This window comes from Rousettus aegyptiacus, unplaced genomic scaffold, assembly GCF_014176215.1.
Source record: "Rousettus aegyptiacus isolate mRouAeg1 unplaced genomic scaffold, mRouAeg1.p scaffold_m13_p_11, whole genome shotgun sequence".
NCBI classification, from domain to species: Eukaryota; Metazoa; Chordata; class Mammalia; order Chiroptera; family Pteropodidae; genus Rousettus; species Rousettus aegyptiacus.
Window position 1 is genome coordinate 60,078,765 of NW_023416286.1, and position 25,033 is coordinate 60,103,797.

Below are 25,033 nucleotides of genomic sequence, written 5' to 3' on the forward strand. Positions count from 1 at the left end.
AACGTGAAAAGACTCAGAAGGGAGAGAGAAGAAGGTAGACCAGCTAGGAACCTGGGGAAAAACCATGTGGTAAGTTTCCTCGGTTTCTTTTTAGCTTCATATACCCCAGACTTAGAGCTGAGGAAGCCAGGAATGCAGAAACGGGTTCAAAAAAAAGCCTGCTCTCCCATGCCAAAGCACCGGGAAAGAGCAACCTAACAAACAGAAAACCTTTTGATAATAAAAGCTCTAGTCCAGCCAAACACCACAAAGAAAATTATGGCCCCGCCCCCACGAATGCCAGCAGGTCAAATGGAAAACCCAGACTTCTTCCTTGGTGAGGCTGTAACAAGGTGTTGCTATACTCCCTACCAAGGTGGTGTCAGAGAAAGCCGAGTAGGGAGCTAGGACATTCATCCATGGCTGGAAATGAGTCCCCAAAACTTTATCATCTGTACCAAGCAGTAGCAAGAAGCGTCCGCACCTCAAGGATCAAGAAAGGCTGAGTGGAAAACTTCTACTTCCACCTCGCAGTAACAAGGTGGTAGCCCCCCCTACTTTGCTGGAACAATGTCAGAAAAATCCAGCCAAAACAGAAGATTTAAATTAAAAAAAAAAGATTCTTAGAAAATGAATAATGCCAAGAAACAGGACGATCTCAAACTGAATGAGAAAGAATAAATTCCAATACCAAGAAGACAGAGATGTCAGAATTATCTGATAAAAAATTTTAAAGCAACCATAAAAAAAGCAGCAATGACAAACATGTTTAAAGAAAATGAAGAAAAAAAAAAAAACAGAATGCCTCAACGAAGAAATAGAAAGTCTCAGCAAAGAAGCAGAAGATATGATAACCAAATGGCATTTTTAGAACAGAGAAATATAAAAACTGAAATAAAGAGCTCACTGGAGACAGAGAAAAGAATCAGTGAATTAGAACAAAAGAAATTACAAAATCTGAACAGAGAAAATAGACTGAAAAAAAAATGAACAGAGCCCAGGGACTTGTGGGACTATAACAAACATTTGTGTCAACCAGCATCTAAGAAGAAAAGCAGTGAGAGGGCAGGGCTGATAAAGTCCTCTAAGAAATAATGGCTGGGAGCTTCCCAAATCTGACAAGACATAAATCTATGTATTCTAGAAACTGAATAAACTCTCAAAAGGATAAACACAAGGAAATCCACATCAAGATGCATCATAATTAAATTTCTGAATTTACTAAAGGAAAAAAATCTGAAAAGCAGTCAGAGGAAAATATCTTAATTTTAAGGGGAAAACAATTAGAATGACAATGGATTGCTCATCAAGAATCATGGAGGCCAGAAAGAAGTTGTACAATATATTTCAGGTACTAAACAAAATAACCCACAATCCTATACCGTGGCAGAGTCTGTATACTCTGCATGCATCTCTATCACTATAGAGACCATATCACCTTTTAATAATCAATGTATGTATCTGTCTCCTACACTAAACTATAAGCTTAAGACCAAAATTATAGTCATATGCATTTCTGTACTCTCAGTACATAGTCAATGCCTGATACAAGAGATACTCAATAAATATTTGGTGAAATCTTAATAAATCTACTGTTATGAATACTATGCAGTTACTATTATTTATATTCTGCCTTATTTTAAAAATGCACAGTTGTGGTAGTTTGGCTAAAGCCCAGTGCTATCTAGAATATTCCATCCTCAATAGCTAAGAAATAAAAAGAGCAAGCAGTTCAATTTTTCTTCTGTGCCTACAAAAGACATGAGGGAATGCTAGATAGTCTAGACAAACATATTCTTACCTGCCATCTCTGATGAGCTCTTCAGCTGTCTGAATCAGCTTATTAAGTTTCTTTACTTGTTTATAGTGTGCAAAACACCTTTTATGATCCTGGTCAAGTTTAAGACATTCACGAACTTCACTGCTCATGCATTTTAAAAAAGGAAAATATTCTATGTCAAAATAATGAGTCGTTTTCCATACTTAATACAGAAATCACGATAAAAGATATTCTTTGTAATAATTAAACTAAACATACTGGCTTAATAATATACTTCTATATTTAGTGTTGTACCATGCATATACTTAATTCAAATTAAAATGGCTTAAGTAGAGTTATACATTAAATACTCCATTTTGCTTCTACAAATGTAATAATCCCTATTTAATAAGCATACTTCATGAAAACAAAGTATGTAGTGTATAATAACTTAGGGATAATACAAAATATATAAACAGCCTTAAAATAATTTTATTAATTTAAAATTGAAAAGAAAATGGATTATTATCTTACTGCCAATAGTAAAAAGATGGTGAGATGTGTATGTCACTAGAACTGACCTGAGGGACAGTTCATGGTCTCCTAGTTGATAATACAGTGTGCTGATTTTATAAAAAGCCTCGGTATTATCATTCTTCAATTTTGATGCAGCTTTTAAGTCACTTATTGCTTTTCTAGGTTCACCTTCTTTTATAAAACATTCAGCTCGAAGTTCCCGTAGTTCTGCATCCCAAACACACACCTTGAGAAACAAAAGAACTAGGCTTTAAGTAACAGTAACTTATACACATTTATACTTATATCCCACATATTTCATCTACATATTTATCAACATAAAACATTCTCAATTAATGTAATGACTTCTATATGGTAAACAGTACTTAAAAGTCTGATACAATTTAGATGTGACAAAAATAATTAGATGTGACAAAATAATTTTCCCCAGGATATCTCAAATAACTTCTAGTGGAGGAAGGGCTATATATACTAACAAGGCCCTTTTCCTACTTGCTTCAATTACAGAATTATAAAACTTTGAAAATAAGAATACATGGCATTTACTATTAGAAGGTTGTTCCCAGGGAAGCATATTTGATTTTGAAGAGAATATTCTATAATCAGATTTTTGTACTTAATCAACAATTCTAATTTCTAGTATCAAAAAATAAAATCTAGGTTCTAATTGCAAAATATTTTTGTTCTACTAATAAATGAAATCCTTTTTTGTAAAATGTCATCTTGAAATTAAATCCTCATATCACAAAAAGAGAAAAACAATGTGAGAAGGTTGAGACGTCATCATTTTTATTTTATTGATAAGCTGACAATGTTTAGTAAATGCACTAGTATTTTTCAAAATACAAACCCAAAAGCTCACCAAAAAGGCCTGTGGAAGTATCTTTACCTATTTCTTAGTGCTGTTCCAAAGTCATGTCAACTTTTCGCATATATTAAGATATCAAAATCAACACTGTACATAAATTAAATATCCTGGACAATAAGACAGGTCAGCATACATAGTCAAACTACTGGAAGGTAAAAACTGCTTCCTCTTTTATTTTTCTTTACTAAAGCATTTACAAAATAATTTAGTAAAACATGAATTCCACTGGACTACATCACATGATTTCCTCTCTAAAATTATCAAACTGCACATTCTACATACAAATTTACTGCCAAGATTAAATGAAACTGTTCATGAAAGTACTATGAAAATGATAAATATGAATTATGATTGCTTTCATTTAAATATTTTAGTAGACCACCTTCTGAAACCATCTGTCATTAACTCCTTCCAGAGGCAAGGATACTAGAGTTAGGTTTCCCAATCTAGAATCCTCTAGATCCTATCGACTCTTCATTTGCCTTCTTCCCTAGAAAATTTTCACTCTAAACATTCCTCTTTCCTCCCAAACATTATTTTTCCTTTTTCTTTCATCTACCCCATTATTTAACCTCTAGAGTTTTCCTCTCCCCTGCAAAAAATAAAACACAAAAAAAAAAAAACAAAAAAAACCCACACACACACAATTTTAAGTCAAACAAAAGTAGCAAAGCAATATATAAAAATGTGTAACTCCTTCTCCACAGCACATTCAGTACACTTCAGTTGCAAATTTTGTTCTATATAAACACCATCTTTCAGTTAAGAACGAAAGCCCAAGGACCAATCTGATTTTTATCCTACGTAGGCTTTATGTAGTATATACCACATCGAAGTGTATAAATATACCATATAGTAAAAAACATATTTATGCACTTAGGCTTGTCAGCTGCAATATCTAAGAAACTTACCTCTAAAATCTTATCAAGGAAAGTTATAGCGGCAGCATAATCTGAGCTTTCAAAAGCATCAAGTGCCTGTGAACGCAAACGCTGCATTTCATCAGATTTTATAAGCTGGGATTGGGCTTCCTTTTCTTCATTTTCAGTTGGATTAGATTTGAGCTATAAGAATAAGAAGAAATTAAACAGGTTTTTTAATCTCTTCAGTCTAAGACTCATAGCATACACAATAACCTAACCATTCCAAATACATTCATTTAGGGAAGAGGGTAGCGACACTGGCAAAACTGGCTTGTCCAGTGCCTGGCTTCCGGTGCTGACCACATGGGAAGCAATAGCGGAGGCAACTTCCATCAGCAGGGTACACTAGAACGGTCAGTGGAGCTAGAGTCAAGACCTGGGTCCCCCAAAACTTGCCAGAAAGCAACGATATTTAGGAATGTGAAAGGAAGAATGAAGGAAAGTACCATTCTCACTTTCTGAGGTATAGCTCTAGAGAAAATAACTACAGTTTTATGTATTTTGCCTTCTAGTTCTACTTTTTATGTATTTATTTTTAAGTTTAAAATAAGTTTAACAAAATATGAAAAACATAAGGAAACTGAGGAAGAAGACAGTTTGTTAGAGGTTATAGGACAGAAAAAGATTTGATACCAAAGGGGCTAAGATATAATAAAGAATTTACAGGGAAAAGTAAGAGAACAATACCTTATTAAAAGGCTTATGATGTGGTTTTAAGAGGTTTACATTATCTTTTTAAAAACAACATTATCAAGGTATAATTTATATACCATAAAATTTATTCATTTTGGGTGTGTGATTCTGTGGTTTTTAATAAATTTACCAACTATGCAACCTTTGCCACGGTTTGAGACCATTTCTGTCACCCCAATGAGATCTCTCGTGCCTCTTGACACTTCATCCCTGCTCCCAGCCCAACCTCTTGCAGTGACTCTTATTTCTTCCTCCAGATGGACAATCTTAAGCTTAATGGCTCAGAAAAATGGGATGCTTATGTTAAAAAGCTACTGACTTTTTTTGGAACTTTTTTCTTTAAGATTACAGTTTATCTGCAATAATTCCTGAAATCCAATATTCTTCTTAAGATGAGAGTTGTGGTTGATGGGTTCCAATTTTGGGTGAGATGCAAATAACAGTAGATTATTTCTAGAAATGTCTCTCCTTCAACTGACCAGTCATACTGCTTCCTCTTTTAATTCGTTTTTTAAAAAAAATATTCCCACAGCCACCTGATAGGAGAGAACACTCCAACAAGAAACCTTAAGATTACTATCACTTGGTAGAGCTTCTGTTATTTCTCCATTTGTTTTAAGGATACTTTAGGTATCTTATTTTGTCTCTATAACCCTTGCTTGGCTTTTGAAGGAATATAGACAGGTCTCCAAGTATTCATAGGTAATTAGGAACTTGGTAAACTAAACTTGCTCTGAGGGAGGACTGTGCCTGCACGATTGAATTATTCCATTGAAAGAAGTCATGTTCTATAGGGCCATGGCATGCTTGTTTGTGACCATCCTTGGGGTGGTCTTGAATACTTTGACAGACCACCCTGGAAGGAGTATAAATGTGTGTGCATTGTCACTTTGCTCATGGTAAAAGTAGAAGTCTACTGATAAGTTGTTTCCTATTCATACACAACTGCTCCCTTTTGAATAGAATGTATTAGACTGCCTCTTCTGGATGGAATTTGCCTCTTGTCTCTCCTAAACTTTAAAGTCTTAGTCTCTTACGCATAATTGTTCTTGTTGGAAGGTGAGGGTGAAGAAAGCCTTAAATCTCAAGGCTGAGTGAGGATGGAGAGCTCAGTCTCACTTCATGCTCAGACAACGGGAACAGGGAAGGAGCGAGCATGGGTCATCCGGGACTCTTTGGGATTGGGAGCAAGAGATTCTTCCAAAGAGGTAAGCATAGAGTTTGAACTTACTTATAATCCTGGAGGGTTTCACAGACGGTTAAGTGAGATGAAGATTTTTCACTCTTACCACAAGGTTGCTGACTCCTCCCAACTGCCCTCACGTTCCAGGATATTTACACGTAAAGAGACTGGTCCCTACTGGTATTTCCCTTTTTCCTTTTTTCATTTGCTGTCCCTTCTCTTCAACCTATGACAATATTTTAATTCTTATTTCTTACCATTTACTTTGGTCACTGACCTTTTTGATAAAAACCCAAAATAGCTACAGGATGTGGGATTTTAAAAGAGATAAACTGCTCTCTAATCTAATCTAATCTAATCTAATCTAATCTAATCTAATCTAAATACACTCCTATTTCTGAGATCTCAAATGAAAACAGTGGATTGGTAGATGTGGTGGGCAGACTTTTACGATGCCCCCATATGATCCCTACCTTCTGGAACTGAAGGCTTTGTGTGCTCCCCTCCCCTAGACTATGAGATGGAGCTTTACTTCCTTTTAACGAAAAGAAATTGACAAAGGTGACAGGATGTCACTCCCTTAATAAAATACCAAGCACTCACGGTGACTTCCATCTTGTTGATTCCCTCTGTCAATCTCTTGCCTTCTCACCGCTCGCTCTAATGAAGTAAACTGCCATGCTATGAAATGCTTTATGGAAAGGCCCACAAAAGAAAGAACTAAGAGAAACCTTTGGCCAACAACTCCAGAAAAAAAAACAGGCCCCAGTCTAACAGCTCAAGATAAACTAAATCCTACCAACAATGGAGTGAGTCTGGGAGCAGTTCCTTCACCAGCCACGCCTCCAGGTAACACTAGCAGCCTTATCTGACACCTTGACTGTGCTTGTGAGACCCTGGAGCAGAGGATCCAGCTAAGCCTGCCCAGGTTCCTAGTCCCATGAACTGCAAGATTATAAATGTGGGCTACTTTTAAGCTGCTTAACTTTGGACAATTTGTTCAGCTGCAACAAGTAATTAATACAGTAGTGGTACCATTTCTCAATAGCCAGGTTGTGAACATTTCCAAACAGATTTAGTATTATGGTTTTAAAATAAAGTCTAAGGGGGTGGGGGGAGGGTTGGGGACAGCTAAGCCCAAATCCTGACACCACTTATTATCTGTATTTTCTCCACCAATAAAAGAGGGGATAATAATACCTACACCCTGAAGAGCAGTAATTGAGAAATTAAGAAGATCCTTTATATAACACAGAGAAAGTACTACAAAAAAAAATGATAATAAAAATTCCAAGCTTCTTTTGTAAGTTTTGTATAATATATAAATTCATATACACCCTCGAGTAGTGTCCCCGAGTCCTTAACACCCTTCTATCCCCTTCTCTTCAACCTATGACAATATTTTAATTCTTATTTACCATTTAATATGGTCACTGAGCTTTTGGATAAAAACCCAAAATAGCTATGTGATATGGGATTTTTAAAAGAGGTAAACTGCTCTATCTAATCTAATCTAATCTAAATCTAAATACATCCCTATTTCTGAGACCTCAAATGAAAACAGACGATTGGTAGATGTCCAGGTCAGACTTTTCAAACTCCTTTCCTACCTCTTTGGAAGACTCTCTCCCTCCCAACCCCAAAGAAGCCCAGATGACCCATACTCGCTCCTTTCCTATTCCCATTGTCTGAGCATGGAGTGAGGCTGAGCTCTTCATCCTCAAGAGGTCTGGTGAGAACCAAAGCATCTGTATATAAAAGATAATGAATCCATTCAAAGTATAAGATAAACCAATGGATTTTATTATAATAGAGAACTACAAATTCACTGATAAGATTTCAGAGTCCACACTGCAACCAACCTATAACCATTCCTGGAGGTTCCAAACAATATCCACAATTATCTTAAAAGACTATTAAAATACTCTTCCTTTTCCAACTGCTTATATGTGTGAGGCCACGTTTTCTTCAATAATACTTCAACCAAAATATAAATCAGATCTGCAAATCTGGTTGTCTTCAAATAAGCAAAATACTAGAGAGACTTGCAAAAATATAAAGAACACCACTCATTACTAAATTTGTTATTTTTTAAAAATATAGTTATTTTCATGCAAAAAGTTATATTGACATAGTGGGTTTATTATTACTTTTTTGAACTCTTATATTTGAGTTTATTCTTCATTTAACTTTTAAAACACTACTATAGTTGAATGTTGTTTTTAATTTAATAAATATTTTTAAATTTTATAAAATTAATTTCTAACACTGTAAATACTGATAAAAACCCTTTGGACTCCTCAACACTTAATAGTATAATGGGGTTCTGAGACCAATTCTGAGTGCTGCTGCCCTACAGAGATTCAACATGTGCAAGAAAAATGGACAAGAATATGCACTGAATCTGGTAGAGTATAAGCTGAAATATTTGCTAAATTCATTTAAAAACCTACCAGAAATGAAATAGGGAAATGTGAAGATATAGTTAATTTCTCCTAATTGTAACACTGAAAAAAGATACCTTCAAGATTCCAAAAGACTCTTGTTCCATCATGCAGTTTTAATCAAACCAATAACTTTCTCGTGGCTCATCTCCTTGAGGCTTCCCTAACTGTCCTATACCAAGGTACTAATCCCCTTTCTCTAAATGTTTAAACCACTTAAGATACTCTTAATGATGGAAGTAACCTAAGAAATCATGTTGCCCAATCAAGTCTCACTTTACAAATGAAAATACTGAGTTTCACAAATTGTAAGTAACTTGACCAGCATTATACAGCTAATGAGTAACAGAGAGGTGGGTCTCCCAGTTTCTAGTCGTGTGTCATTCTCAATCACATCTGGTTATCTAGATACACTTATGTTGCTTCTTTCAAATATCTCTGCACTGTTTTCACATATTTTGGGTTCATTTCCTCTAAAGTGTACACTGCTGAAGAGCAAGATATATGTCTATTTTGCATGCCTATTTTTCTTTTCCATTTAATACTAAGACTATTACCCATGAGCTAGGTTTTATTGCCTACAATTACAGATAAATTGAATGATTATATAACTTGCCAGAAGTCTTGCTTACATTCAAACTAAGGGATGGAGAGCAATCACGACAACAGAAAACGTCTACTGAGAGCTTTGTATCCTCCCGGCACTATTCTAGGTTAAACCTAAAACCCGAAAGGACCTTTCGGATTATCTCCATTTTACACAGGAGGCATCTGTGGCTCAAAGTCATCTCCAGAGCTTACATTCTTAACTATTTCGTGTAACACTGGCATCAGACATGCATCTGCCTACTTGACATGTCCAATAGGACATCTTAATGGCATATCAGTAAGAAGCCAACACGAAATTCCATTTCCTATCTCCAAATTACTGCCATCGCCAACGCCACCAACACCCCTATCCTCTTCAATAAGTGGCTCCTCTTTATTATTTAGGCCAAATCCTAGGGGTCAGTCATCTTAGGTCATGATAGTTTCCCCTTTTCCTTAAGCAATTTTACTGCCTTCCTCTTCCACCTCACATCTGAGCAAACTAATAAGCACACTTTAATCTCTCTCCAAGTGGGATGAGTCTTCAAACTGAAGTCTTACCAGTAGCCTAACATGACTGCACATGCACAAAAATGGTCTAACACACTCCAGTCAGTTATGAGCATTGTTGGTACTATACACAGAGTTTAGCTGTCATGTAAAATCTTCAAGAATTTAATATATGCAGAAAGGCAATGAACAGGGCAGTGTGATATAATTAAAATGTAATTCTAAGTCTCAAATAGATCTTTCTACAAGCACAGAGTAAAAGATACAAGGAGGTACTATTTAACAGCATTTATTATGTTAATAGTACACAATTACAATGGAATTTCGTGTTGGCTTCTTACTGATATGCCATTAAGATGTCCTATTGGACATGTCTTACAATTGATGGCCCCTTATATTTGGTGAATTATGGTATATGATCCAGCATTATATCTGATTCGAAGGAAAACAGCACAACTGTCTAAGTCATAGCACAGAGTGCTAACTTTACATTAAATTACAACCAAGTTTATTTCATGCTTTTTATAAGTACTATTCCTTTTTCTCCTCAGTTCGTAATACTTATTTTATTGATATTAACTTCGGTTACTTCTGATTTAGTTATCTTGAGACAATATAATCATCATTTCTGAACTAAAAGATTAAAGCTGATTTTTTTTCAATTAACAGTCTATAAACTACCATTGGAGAAGTTATTTATTATATATCCTTCCAAAGGTTTATATTTGATTTAATAATTGCAATTGGCACTGACATTTACCTAACATATGGTTGCTCACCACAATCAAAATTCGTTTCTAGCTGTCAAAATAAAAAATGTAGAAATATGAAATGAACATTTAATTTGATCATTATCTTCATTGTATCTTGATCTGCCTCAATCTAAATATTTTCCACTTAAACCCAAAGCATGGTTATTAGCAAAGATAAATAAAGCAAAGATAATTGAAACACCGAACACCAAGAATAGATGAGTTTAAACTGCATTTACTATATGGTGGATTTGGGAATTAAAAGGAGGAATTCATAGATTACAAAGTATTAAATGAGTTGCTGAGAATTGGAAAGGTTTTATAATAATAAGAAAGTCATATTTTCTCTACCCATGCTTTTCCCTTAAATAATTTCTCTCTGAGCTTCTATCTCAGGGAATAGCATGGTACCAATGTGACTAATCCAGAAACTTGGGCATCATACCTAATTCTTCCTTCTTCCTAACCCCAATCACTGCAGCTCTCTTGAGCCAACCTTCTAAATGTCTACTTGTTTCTCTCAATCCTCACCTACTCTAACCTAATATTTGCTTCATTGGGTCACACATGGATTACTTACAGCAGCAGCTTTATTATCAGACCATCTGCCTCTACCTTTGGCTTTTTCCAACCTATTCTTCAGAGTAGCCTGGATTTTACTGAAGCAAACATCTGATCATGACATTCCCAACATGAATCTGCCATGGCTGTAAAGAACCAGCATCTGGCACTACATATGTCCTATTTGCAATCAGATTCCTGTTTCCCTGTCCAGTATTCTCATACTGTCTATTGTGCTCTTACTGGAGGCATCATTTTCCTAAATGACAGTCTTTCTCTTGCCTCTGGCTTTGGCGCAGGCTGCTACTCGCCCTCTGCATGAATTTATCCTTTTAACATTCATATTTCAAATACAGTCCCTCCTTTAAGAAAGCCATTCTGTCTCCCAGTTAAGTTAGATGACACTTCTGTACTTTCCCACAGGGCTCGATCACAGCACTTATAATAAGGTATCATATCTGCCTGATTGGTTCTTATCCTGGTATAATCTCTCCAAAGATTAGGACTAGTTTTCTTTGTCACCGACACTCTAACACCTACCACTCTGCCTTGCAAATGTTCAAATGCTCAGGGAACAAATGACCGTATGCACTGATTACAGCAGGAGTCATCAAGAGCTCAAAGACAAACTAAACCACCTAAGATCCTGTTCAGGACTAGGACAGCCACCTGACGTGATGCTTCTTTACAGGAGACCGTCTAGCAGCAAAGTAACCTATATACAAAAAGTATAAGGTTCTCACTGTAGTCCAGAAAGGCTAAGCATATTCAAACTTCTGTTCAATTATGTAAAATATAGCTGAATATATCTACCTGGTTGTATTTGGTTCTTTAGTAGTAAGATGAAATCTTTATTATGTTTAATAGGCTGATAAACGCTCTTAGATACCATAAAAAGCTCATTTACCTAAGAACATATAAAGCGAACAAGAAGTTATTATATGTCATCTGTAGTCACACATCTTCAAAAATTAAAGTATAAGAACTCTTTAATTGGTAAGAAAATAGTCATAACATTTTTCAAACCAGACCCGGAAAGCAAACAATAAAGATAGAATTATATCATCTATTCAATTTCTGTGCTTCACAGTGAAAAAAAAATGAGGTCCTCAAGGAAGGTAAGAACTTACTTGGCAAGGCCGCTTTATACTTTTCTTCCAAGAAGTAACAAATATTATCAGTTTCTAGTACATCTTCCCAGAGGCTTTTGTCCATATACAAGCAATACATGTTTCCACACTTTTCTGCAAATAGCAGCACATGTTCTGCACCATGTGAAACACATACATGTTTGAACCCTGTGCCCATATTCCACAGGAATAGCCTTTGAAGGATGCATACAATTAATTGTAGTAGAGACAGAACAGTACAGTGCTTAGGACTACAGGTTCTGGAACCTTAAAACCTACTTTCCTACTAGTGGTGTAACCTTAGGCAAGTTATTAAACCTCTCTAAACATCATTTTCCTCTAATGTAAAATGAGATTCCAGTGGTCCCCCTTTATCCGAGGCAGGTATATGTTCCAAGACCCCCCGTGGATGCCTGTACCTACAGATAGTACAAAACCGTGTGTGTGTGTGTGTGTGTGTGTGTGTGTGAGAGAGAGAGAGAGAGAGAGAGAGTGTGTGTGTGTGTGTGTGTGTGTGTGTGAGAGTGTGAGAGTGTGTTAGTTTACCAGTTTCTTTAGCATATCCAAATTGCCAGCATCACTACTCTTAAGCTTTAGGTACATTATTAAGTAAAATAAGGGTCACCTGAACACAAGCACCGTGCTACCCCAAAAGCTGTTGGCTACTAAGTGACTGACAGATGGGGAGAGTACACAGTGTGGAGACACTGGACAGAGGGATGGTTCACATCCCAGATGGTATGGAGCATCAAGGGTCGTGATTTCCTCACACTACTCAGAATGTCATGCAATTTAAAACTTATAAACTGTTTATTTCTGGAATTTTCCATTTACTATTTTCAGACTTTAGCTGACTAGGAAAAAACCACGAAAAGCAAAACCGCATATAAGGGGGGCTTACTGTACCAATATACCACATCCCAGAGGTGAAACAATAATTAAGTAAAATAATCTATGCAAATCACTTAGTGATATGCCCCATAGATCCTGAATGCTGTGTAAAACAAGGCTGAATGACAAAGATCTAAAACCTGAGGTTCCTGCCTCTTGTTCCAAAACTTTTTTCTTCAAAATGTGTGTACACAATTTCACAAAAAGGAGAACTATAAACTTTAAATAACTGCCATTTATACCAAACTAGCACACAATAAAAGTTTTTTTGTAGTTAGAAATAATATTTACCACAATTTTTATTCTTCCTCTTAATTGACTATTTTGAAAACCTATGTCTATAAATCAACACCATAAAATAATTCTTGTTAATAAATATTATTATTTCACACAAACACACAATTCTCTAATAGTCTCCAAAAGAAATGGTGCTCCAGTAAATATCTCTAGGCAGTGTTTTTTCTTTTTTTCATCAATACCTCTATTTTATAAGTACAAAAACTAAGACAATTCTAAAAAATCTTATATTGTCCACCTGATAATATTCCTTTGTCATTTGTCCAGTAGAATCTATGTTCTAACACTTAAAATTTAATCAATTTTATATATATTAACTGATAAGTTCTTCTCGATATTCCCATTTCATCATCTTATCTCCCCCTCTGCCACCCTTACTCTTGGGATACTGTACTTATTATTCAGACAAAGGATATGCGTGTGAGATTTTCTAATTATTAATCTGATTTTTAAATCCAGGTATTCCAGATAACCTAAATTTACATCAAATAAAACCCATCATAAAATACTTCTCAAATACATGAATTCTGCATTTGTATTTTTCTCTAAACCAAATCCAATCTAATTATAATTATCCCTACATGCAACAAAATTGTTATATAAAATTTTAAAATGGCTTCTGCAGTGTTAAGATTTAACTTGGTTTCCCATCTGTAATTTCCATTAAGATTTCTCTCAAAGAATACAAGGTGAGTACTTCCCTGATGAAATAATCATAAAAATATTTTAATATGAAAATTGGAAATACCATTTTAAATTACTCCAGAAAAAAAAATAAAACACGTAGGTGTACATTTAACAAAACATGTATAGGATCAGTACACTGTAAGTTACAAAATGCTAATGAAAGGAATCAGAGAAGACCTAAACAAATGATGAGGCCTACTGTGTTCATGAATTAGAAAACTCAACATGATATGTCAGTTCTCTCCAAATGGACCTATAGGTTTTTTTCAATTCCTATCAAAATATCAGCTAGGCTTTTTGTAGATACAAACAAGTATATTCTAAATTTATATGGAAAGGCACAGGCTGGAGAATAGCTAAAACAATCCTGACAGAGAAGAATCGAGTGGGGAGGAATCACTGTACCCACTAAAAAAGGATTCCTATAGAGCTATGGTAATCAAGAGAGTGTAGGAATGGCAAAAACATAGATCAATGGCACAGAAGAGAGAACCGAGAAAAACACACACACACACACACACACACACACACACACACACACGTACGTACGTACGTACGTATGTACGTACGTATCTTTAAAGATGCAAAAGCAATTCAGTGAAGGAAGGAAAGCCCTTTCAAAATACCATGCTGAGCAGTGAGACACCCAGAGGCAAAAAAAATGAACCTCAACCTAAATGTCACACATTATACAAAAATTAATTCAAAATAGATTATAGACTTAAATGTAAAACATAAAACCATAAAACTTTTACAAGATAACATAGGAGAAAATCTTTGAAACCTCAGGGTTGGTAAATATTTCTTAGACAGGACACAAAAAACACGATCCACAGAAGAAAAAAGAAAGCTGATTAATTGGACCGTCTCAAAATTAAAAACTTTGCTCTCTGACAGACCCTGTGAAAAGATGAAAAAACAAGCTACAGACTGGAAGAAAACATTCGTAAGTCATGTAGGTAATAGAGTATCTAAAATATATAAAGAACTCCCAAAACACAATAGTAAAAAAGTAAACAATCCAATTTGAACATAGGCAAAACAAATGAACAGACATTACACCAAAAAGGGTTTACAGATGGCAAACATACATATGAAAAGTTCATAAGCCACTAAAGAAATATAAATTAAAACAATAATGAGCTATCATTATTCACCTCTTGGAATGGCTAAAATAAAACATAATGACAATACCAAATACTGGTGAGGATGCAGAAGATAATATGGCTTAGGCACTCTCAAAAGCAATTTGGTAGTTTCTTATAAAACTAACCATGCAATTAGCAAACAGCCCAGAAATTGCACTAAGCATTTATCCCAGAAAAATTAAAACATATGTTCGTGTTAAAATTTTTACAAAAATGTTGATAACTGTATTATTCATAATAGCCAAAAAATGAAAACAATCCAAATATCTGTCAACTGATAAATGAATAAATCAAATGTGTCATACACATACTATGGAATACTCGGCAGTTAAAAGGAACAAGATAAGTGATACGTGCAACATTCCGAATGAATCTCCAGGGAATTATGCTGAGAAAAAGTCATTTCCAAAAGGGTACATATATTTGAGTCCATGTATAAAACACTTTTGACATATTAAATTTTAAAAAATAATAAATTAGTGGTTGCTAGGAGTTATGGACGAGGGGTCAAAGGATTATGCAAGGGAAGTGGGTGTGGTTATAAAAGGGCGACAGGAGGGACATCCTTGTGGCAACAGACTGTTCACTATCTTGAATGTGGTGATAGTTACAGGAAAAGGTATATAGAGTTAAACACACAGAAATGAATACTAGTAAAACTGAGGAAGTCTAAATGGACTGGTAGATTGTATCAATGTCAATAGCCTGGTTGTAATATTGTACTATAGTTCTACAAGGCATTATCACTAGGGGGAACTAGATATTGATTGGGTAAAAGGTACACAGGATCTCTCTGTATTAACTACAGTTTCATGGGAATCTACAAGTATCTCAACAAAAATTTCAATTAAACTATCATTTGATACAGATGCACATTCTCATGGAAGAATCCCAAGTAGTAAGGAAGATCAGATAAACATAAAATGACATCCAACGTTACTGAGACCACAGATAGCTTTTAATTCAATACGATTAAGTCTAATGTTTTTGGATTTGTCTGCATATAACTTAGGATTTTGACAAAGCCTGTAATATGCCCCCAACAAATCAAAACACTTCACAGTTTCTCAAGTAGCCATATGGGTAACTGCAAAATTCCCTTTTAAGAATGTTTCATTTCTCCTTTCAAATCAGATAGTGTTTCCCAAGTAACTTAAAGGACTTAGAATAACTCAAATGACATCCGTATATTCTCATAGAAGACAAAACAGAGCACATGAGCTACATGAATTGTTTGGATTATATATTAATTCCATACACTTTACCGTCCATCTGTTAAAGTGATTCTTTAAAGTCAACCACTAAATACTAATTCAAGAACTGTGATTCCTATATTCGCAAATAATTTTTCCTTATAGCTATAAAATTATTAAATGTCTTCTTATAAAATATCAATTTAGTATTTTCAATCAAAATAACATGTTCATAGAGCCAAATTCAAATTGAACTTACCACTTTTTTAAAATCGTCTTCTGCTTCATCAAGTTTTCCTTGTTTGAGTAATAAGTGACCTCTCTGTAATCTTGCCTAGAAAAAAAAAAAAAGGGTTCTCTGAGTATTATGCATTTCTAAATTTTCTTTAAACACCAAGAACAAAACTAAATAAGCTAGTGAAGTACTAATGAAATATTTATTTTTTTCAATGACCATTTGACTTGGCATTCTAAGAATAATTCCTGGAACCAATGAACGTGTATAATCTTTGTTAAAGTATGCTTCCTTAAAAATATTTTCTGCTATATCCCAAAAAATGAAAGTGTGTCCCACAAAATCTTGTACATGAATGTTTACAGAGATAGCCAAAAAGTGGAAACAACCCAAATTCCCATCAACTAATAAACCAATACCAACAAACAAACATGATATAGCCATACAATGAAATATTATTCAGCCATAAAATGAAGTACTAATACATGCTACAACATGAATGAACCTTGAAAACATTATCTTAAGTCAAAGAAGTCAGATACCAAAGGCCACATATTGTATGTATGATTTCATTTATGTGAAATATTCAAATTAGGCAGATCCATAGAGACAGAAAAATAAATGGTTGCCAAAGGCAAGGACAGAAAGTAATGACTGTTAATAGCTACCGGGTTTCTTTTCAGAGTAATAAAAATATTCTGAAACTAGACAGTGGTGATGCTTGCACAACACTGTGAAAACATACAGGTGATCCCCAATATATGATGGGTCAACTTATAATTTTTTTGACTTTATAATGTGTGAAAGTGATACACATTAGAAGTCATACTTCAGTTTTTGAATTTTGATCTTTTTCCAGGCCAGCAATATGGTACAATACTCTCATAATGCTGGGCAGCAGCAGTGAGCCACAGGTCCCAGTCAGCCCCACAACCAAAAGGGTAAACCACCAACATTCCACAGTGCACTGCACTGCCAGCATTTTCTGGATATTGTTTTGTGCTTTCGCCTCTCATCACATCCACAAAATGCCCATCTGTGTGCCAGTGTGCTTTCAGCTATATACATTAATGGTGAGTGAGTACCCATATGACCATTCTGTTTTTCACTTTCGGTATTTAATATAATGCATGAGATATTCAACACTTTATTATAAAATAGCCTTTGTGTTAAATGATTTTGCAAAAACTTTAGACTAATATAAGTGTTCTGAGCATGTTTAAGCTAGACTAGGCTAAACTATGATGTTCAGTAGGTTAGGTGTATTAAATGCATTTTTGACTTACAATATTATCAACTATGATGGGTTTATTGAGACATTACCCCATCATAAGTCGAGGAATATCTGTACTAAAAAACACTAAATTGTACACTTTAAAAAAGGGTGAATTTGATGGTATAGGACTTACATCTCAATTTTAAAATGCTTTTTGCCATCCTAATAACTTTTTGCCACTACAATAAAAGTTGTGTGATTTAAGACTTTATTAATCAAAGCTCTAGAGATGGTTTTGTTTTATTAATTCTCAATGTAAATATTTACTATACTATATAACCAGAATATCAATGCCTCTTTTCTTTTGACATCATCATTTTCTCCCCCTCCATCTGACACTCCTCTTCTTCTAATATGTATAATCCCATCTCTTCCAAAAATACCAACTGTCTGATGACCAAGGTCTACCATGACAGAAACCACATGACTTTGGTCAAGATGGCAGAGTAGATAAACTGAACTCACCTCCTCCCATGATCACACTAAAATTACAACTAAATTATAGAGCAACCATCACTGAAAACAACCTAACAACTAACTGAACTGAGCCCCATAACTAAGGATATAAAGCAGCAGCCACATAAAGACTGGTAGGAGGGGTAGAAAGATGGAACAGGTAAGTTCCACACCCATGGAGTAACAATTAAGAAGTGGGAGGAATATCTCAGTAGCAGAGGTCCCTGCTAAGGAGCAAAGGGTCACAGCCCCACACCCAGCTTCCCAGATCAGGGCACCAGTTCCCATAATATCCAGCTGTAAAAACCTGTAGGGACTGAATCCAAAAAAGGCGAAGGACTGCAGGAGACTGAGACACTCTGCTCCAAAAGAGCCAGTGCACAAACTCATTCTAAGCTCCAGCACATGGGCGGCAGCTCAAAAAGAGCCAGGAACCTACATGGAAGAACTAAACTAACTTCAGGGCAAAGGCTAGAGGGGCATAAGTCGGAGCAATTCCCTCTGGGAACAGAGGTGCTATCAGAACTATTGTTTTTTTGTGGGGCTCTCCTGAAATCCAGTAAGCCTGGCAAAGACAGGTGCCAGATCTGTGGTTAACACCATTCACCCCACCCAACTCAATTGCCAAGCCTGAGCCTCTTCCAGTCACCCCTCTGCACAAGCAGCCTGCTTTAGCTCATTCTGCAAACTTTCCCAAAATCTCTAAAAGGTCCACAAACCCCAAAGCAGATAGATATCACCTCACACCTGTCAGAATAGCTACCATCAACAAACCAACAGATAACAAGTGTTCACGAGGATCTGGAGAAAAGGGAACCCTCATGCAGTGTTGATGGGATGGTACTTGGTGCAGTCAATGGAAAACAGTACAGAGGTTCATCGAAAAATTAAAAATAGAACTACCATATGACCCAGCAATTCCACATCCAGTATTTATCCAAAGAAATTCAAAATATTATTTCAAAAAGATATATACACCCCTATGTTCACTACACCATATTTACAATAGCCAAGACATGGAAACAACCTGAATGTCCAACAACAGATGAATGGATAAAGAAGATGTGGTACTTATATATACATTGGAATATTAATCGGCTATAAAAAAAAGAATGAAATCTTGCCATTTGTAACAACATGGATAGATCTGGAGTATATTAGCCTAAGTGAAATTAGAAGAAGACAAATAACATATGATTTTACTTATATGTAGAATCTAAAAAACAAAATAAACAAAAAAAACAGACACAAACTCATAGATTCAGAGAACAAATTGATGGTTGCCAGATGGGAGGGTAGTTGGGATGAAGGGTGAAAAAAGTGAAGGGATTAAGAAGTACAAATGGCCAGTTATAAAAATAGTCATGAGGATGTAAAGTACAGTGTAGGTAACAGAGTCAATAATATGTTAATAACTACATATGGTGTCAGATAGGTACTAGACTTATCACAGTGATCACTTTGTAAAGTATATTAATGTCTAATCGCTATGCTATATACCTGAAATATATCATTATATGTCAATTGTTATTTTTTTAATTTTTAAAACACAAACCCCACATCAATATTCTACTTACACATATAGATTACATTTGACACATAAAATTTCCCTAATCCTCTGCTAAACACATCAATACACATAAAAACAATATTAAAGCTACTTCAGTCAACTAATAGCTGCTATAATACTAAGAAAATGATCTACTTATTAACCTTGTGAAAGGTTGTGCTTAGCTAGGTAAAGTAACAGAGTGAAGAAAAATTTGATACTTGGGAATTCCATCTTAAAATAATAGCAATATTTCAAACCAAACATTCACCCATATCTAATTAGTTATCTCAAATTTTTGGAATATGGCAGGATATAAACAATGAATGAGTTATCAAATGAATTTTGAAACCATCTAACTGGTCCTATTATTTTAAGCCATTACACTGACCTGCCAATCATCAGAATACCCTCATTAGACTATAAATTCTTCCACTTCTAAAGCTTGTTTGTTGGTTCCAGGGAAGAACTCTGTCTGATTCTGGACTGTACCTTAACCACAAACCACTGCTTAGTTAAGCTATTCCCTCTTCTTTATTCTTCCTGTTACAACCTAACTGAAACTGTCACCAGTTACCTGATAGCTTCAATCAACTCATTTCTCAGCCTCACATCTTGTTCTATGATCTATCCTCCATACAGTGGTCTTTCTAAACAGCAAAGCAAATTTGCCAAGTTTCTAAAAATCACCTAATGCACCCACTGTTCCTCTTTCACTTAGACCTTTGATTTCAGGGACTTTGGAAGTCTCTTGTTATCTAGTCCACTACATCACAGTGGCTTTCTATACCCTTCAGCTATCCCCAGCATGCCACTCCTTGTCTTAAGAAACAAATTACCTCTTCTAAGTTCCCTTAAATTCTCCTTTTAAAAAAGTTTAAATGCACTTACCGCAGTGAAATCCATCTTCAATTCTATCACTTTACTTAAATCAGGAAGTGCTGCTTTCGATTTGCCCATAGCTAAAAAGACAGTAGCTCTCCGATAGTAAGCAATATAGTTATCTGGGTCACCATCTGAAAATTAAAACAATAAATGTTAGCTCTCAGTAACTTACTTAAAAAATCTAATCACATGAATATTAGAGTTTGCAATTCTATTAAGAAAAGCATTAAGAAAAGAATTTATCAATAATGTGTCATGTTGCCTGGCGAGATCACTGCAAATAAATCCAGAACAGTGGTCAGCAAACTGTAGCCTCTGAGCCAAATCCAACCCACAGACTTCAAGTTAAGAATATTTTTTACAGTTTTAAAGAGTTGTCAAAAAAAATAGAAAAATATGCAACAAAGGCTGCATGGCTGAAAAGCCTAAAATATTTATTATATTGGCACTTTAAAGTTCACCAAACTCAGGTCTGAAATAAGAACTGTATTCAACTCAGAACTTTGTCCTTAATGAAATTTTCTTAAGTGAAATACTGACTGAGAATGTGGACTATGCACTACTCACAGAATTTTAGAAAATTATAGACTTCCAAATAAACTGATATACTTAATGTGCAATCTCTGTCCCTTGCAAACTCCAACTAATATGGCAGGGAAGAAATAAAGGTACAAACCTTAGGACAAAGAAGGAGAATGGAAATGAGTGAGACTAGAAAGCAACACAAGAGAAGTTAACAATATTTGAAAGAAGGAAAGCAGATGGATGAGTTAGGTTTCTAAGCTAATTCCACTCTGTTCAGCATCTATAGATGACTAAATTCAATTAGAAGCAAACCTATCGCTGCTGAACAAGCCTTCAAGAAAGTAACTTCGAAAAAAAAATATATATATATATGTATAATCTTGATATAAACACACACACACATATATCAAGAATGTTAAAAATGATCTTGACCAAATCCAGCCATCTATCTATAACAAATATCTATGTGCACAGGTGTTCATCATTATAAGATTTACAAAACTCACTAAAAGTTCTACCCCTGAAAGTCCTATCATTTGAAAAACATTACGATATTTTTTTCTACATGGAATATACATGGGAATCTACATACCAGGATAGTATATAATCATTCAAAATTATGGTTTTGAGCAGTTGTTAACAGCACTAAAAACTACCTGAAGTACTGGTGGGGGAAGTTGGGGCAGGAGGAGAGAAGACCATACATGAAAGAAGATATACAAATGGCCAATAAGCACATGAAAAGATGCTTAATATCACTAAGCATTAGGGAACTGCAAATCAAAACCGCACTTCACACCGACTAGGATGAAGAAAGAGTGAAGGAAGGAAAAAAAGAAGGGAGGGAGGGAGGACGGAAAAGGGAAGGGAGGAGAGAGAGAGAAAAAAAGTATTGGTGAGGATGTGGAGAAACTGGAGCCTTTGTGCACTATTGGAAGGAATGTAAAATGGTGCACTGCTATGTGTGTGCCGGGGGTGTGCCTGAAAAATAAAACAAAGAATTACCATATGAATCACCAATTCCACTTCTGGGTATATACCCCAAAAAATTGGAAGTGAGGTTTAAAGAGATATCTGTACACCCATATTCATAGCCGCATTATTCACAACAGCCCAAAAATGGAAATAACACAAATGTCCATGGATGGATGAATGGATAAACAAATGTCGTAAACATACAATGGAATATTATTTACCCTTAAAAAGGAATAAAATTCTGATACTTGCTTCAACACATGAATCTTGAAGACATTATCCTAAGTGAAATGAGCCAGACACGAAAAGACAAATGCTGTATGATTCCACTTATACAAAGTACCTAAAATAGAAATTAAATGGTGGTTGCCAGGGACTAGGAAGGTAAGGGAATTATAAATGAAGAACTACTATTTAATAGGCACAGAATTTCAGTTTGGGATGATGAAAAAATTCTAGACATGGATGGTGGTAATGGTTCATAACAGTGCAAATGCATTTAATGCCACTAAACTATACATTTAAAAATGGTTAAAATGGTAAATTTTGTTATATATATTTTATAGTACTAAATATTTTTTTGTAATATTTTTTAAAAATTGGGTGTTTTAACAATTTTAAAAACTTTATTTTTTCTTAAATCTAAAACAAAATCAAACAAACAAAAAACCCATACATGATCCCAGCTAAGCATCACTGAAATTTCTTTCCTGATCAACTTCCCTTGGAAGGCAAGGCAAGAAGAACAAAGTCAATAGCCTTTGTATAGGGTACTTCTGACAAAATGTAATTAGCTTGAAGAATATAAGAAACAAAGTAACTATATTTAGAACATATTGATATAGAATATTTTTATATTTAATTTAGATTGTGAAATAAATTAAAAATACATAGGTCTGGTCAGCATAACTGGCCGTAAGAACTATTTGATACCTAAGGATTACTGAAACTTAAGAGACTGCCTCTGAAAGTAGACAGAAATTCACTGTCTGCCCAGAGATGGATTTTCTTCTTTATACTGTCCATATATTCCAAAATCTTTCACAATGAATATGGAGTACTCTTATGTTCATTAAAAAAAGAAAATAAAAAAAACAAGTTCTCCATGACTTATTTACACTAAGCAACAAATAATACCAGAAATAACATGATTTAAGGCCTGGTGCTTATACTACACACCATCATCTTCATATGTCCAAATCCTCAATCTTTGAGGCACAGCTCAAATAACTTACTTGATTACACATGTGAAAATAACTTTCCATTTCCTCAATTTCCATAACATTCTAAAATATATATCCCTTACTGCATCTAACACGTACTACTACTTACCGATATCAATTATTATATACAAACTTTAGTATAGAGAAAATGAATTTCTTGAGTGAATTCATTTTGGTGTCTCTATAGCACCTGCTATAGAGACACAAAAATGGGAAAAAATTCCTGATAACTGCAACAAAGGACACTCGTATGTCAAGCCGACACTGAGACCTGCCTGGGACAAGCAAGAGCCCCAAAGCAGTCAGCACAGACATGGCTCTTCCACAGACCTGCCTCCCACATGAAATTAGCAATGGCATTTTCAAAAACAGAGGTTGCTTATTTTGAACTCTGTAGGAAGTTATTTCAAGAAAGAAGAATTATTATTACTAGCTTTGGGCATTTTATCAAGAAGGTACCTTCAGCAAAAATTGCTTTGGACTTCTATTTGGAAAAAACCTGACCATTTCGGTCTGTGCAGAAAAACCTCCAAAAAGGATTACGTATGACATAGCTTTTGTATTAAGCATTTGACTATTTAAAATGTCTATGTAAAATATTTCTGGGCCAGTCACTTTCACTTACTTTACTATTTAGTTTTTAGGTATTTTTAAGATATGAAATGGCACTGGAACCCAAATTTCAACTTATAACACTGAACCTACAAAAAGAAGGAATCAAATGGCAACAGCTCAACATGTGAATCAAGAACTAATTTGCTTAGTGCCATAGGGTCACTTGAATGGCAAAACAGAAGAGCCTTCCCTGGCTCTTTATCTTAAAATACCAACAGTTCCTAAAACTAGTATCCCTTCCTATATCATTGTGCATGAAAGAGCAACTGAACAGGGACTGGTTAAAAAAATTCATGCTACATTTCTCATAAGATTTGATAACCTGACAATAAAAGTAACAATAATCATGCTTCCTATTATCTACTCACTGTACAATATAGTTCATTATTTAAAATACTTGTGAGCCTACACATATAGTTGATATCATTTGAAAATATCATTTAAATTATCATACTGGTTTATTAGAAATTTAACATGAGAGATGGATTTGAGGTCTAACCTTAGAATTATCAAACAATTCAAATAAAATAAAATTAGCCCTAATAAAAAAATACAACTACTATCTGGATAAAACACGTAAGAAAGCCAATTACAAATGATGCTGTAAACAGTGGTAGCAGGAAGCAGAAAGTACACCACCCTCACGTAGACATAAAAAGTTTTTTTATCCTTGCTCCCTGCTAACCCTATCCCTTCATTCAAACTTTCACCTAGCCCCTACCAGACATTAAAATAACAACAACATAGTATATCTTTAAGAAGTTCACAATCTTTTGAACTGGAAATGTAACCTTTGGGAAATCACTACAGCGCTCTTTCTTTCTGCCTAAATGCAAATAGTAATGTCTATCCCCATTTCACGAGTGAAGTTTAAATGTGATGAGAAAGCCCCATATAGTTTAAGTGACAAATAAATGTAAACATGGATTTTGTTTTTTGATTTAGCAAAATTGTACTGGTCTTCTTACAAAGCAAATGGAGAAACCTATCATTTTAGACATGAGCACCATTAATCCACCACTTTAGACATTCATTCATGCCAGATACACTTAAGACAGTCCATAGGTCTATCAAAGAAATGATTTCAGATGTAGAATTCATTTCAGACCTGTGGACCATAAGACCATGCTGTGGGAATGAGAGGCAGGGCT

At 35.0% G+C, this 25,033-nt stretch overlaps 1 protein-coding gene across 1 annotated transcript in view; it reads right to left on the reverse strand.

Moving 5' to 3' along the window:
• The window catches only part of DNAJC3 (DnaJ heat shock protein family (Hsp40) member C3), a 66,837-nt gene that overhangs the window by 20,060 nt on the left and 21,744 nt on the right, over positions 1-25,033 (reverse strand). Inside the window, exons 3-7 of the mRNA XM_016158627.2 lie at positions 20,551-20,675; positions 16,403-16,477; positions 4,055-4,207; positions 2,320-2,501; positions 1,781-1,900 (exon numbers count right to left, since the gene is read on the reverse strand). Of these exons, the coding sequence (XP_016014113.1) occupies positions 1,781-1,900; positions 2,320-2,501; positions 4,055-4,207; positions 16,403-16,477; positions 20,551-20,675 (655 nt within the window). The remainder of the gene's footprint in view (positions 1-1,780; positions 1,901-2,319; positions 2,502-4,054; positions 4,208-16,402; positions 16,478-20,550; positions 20,676-25,033) is intronic.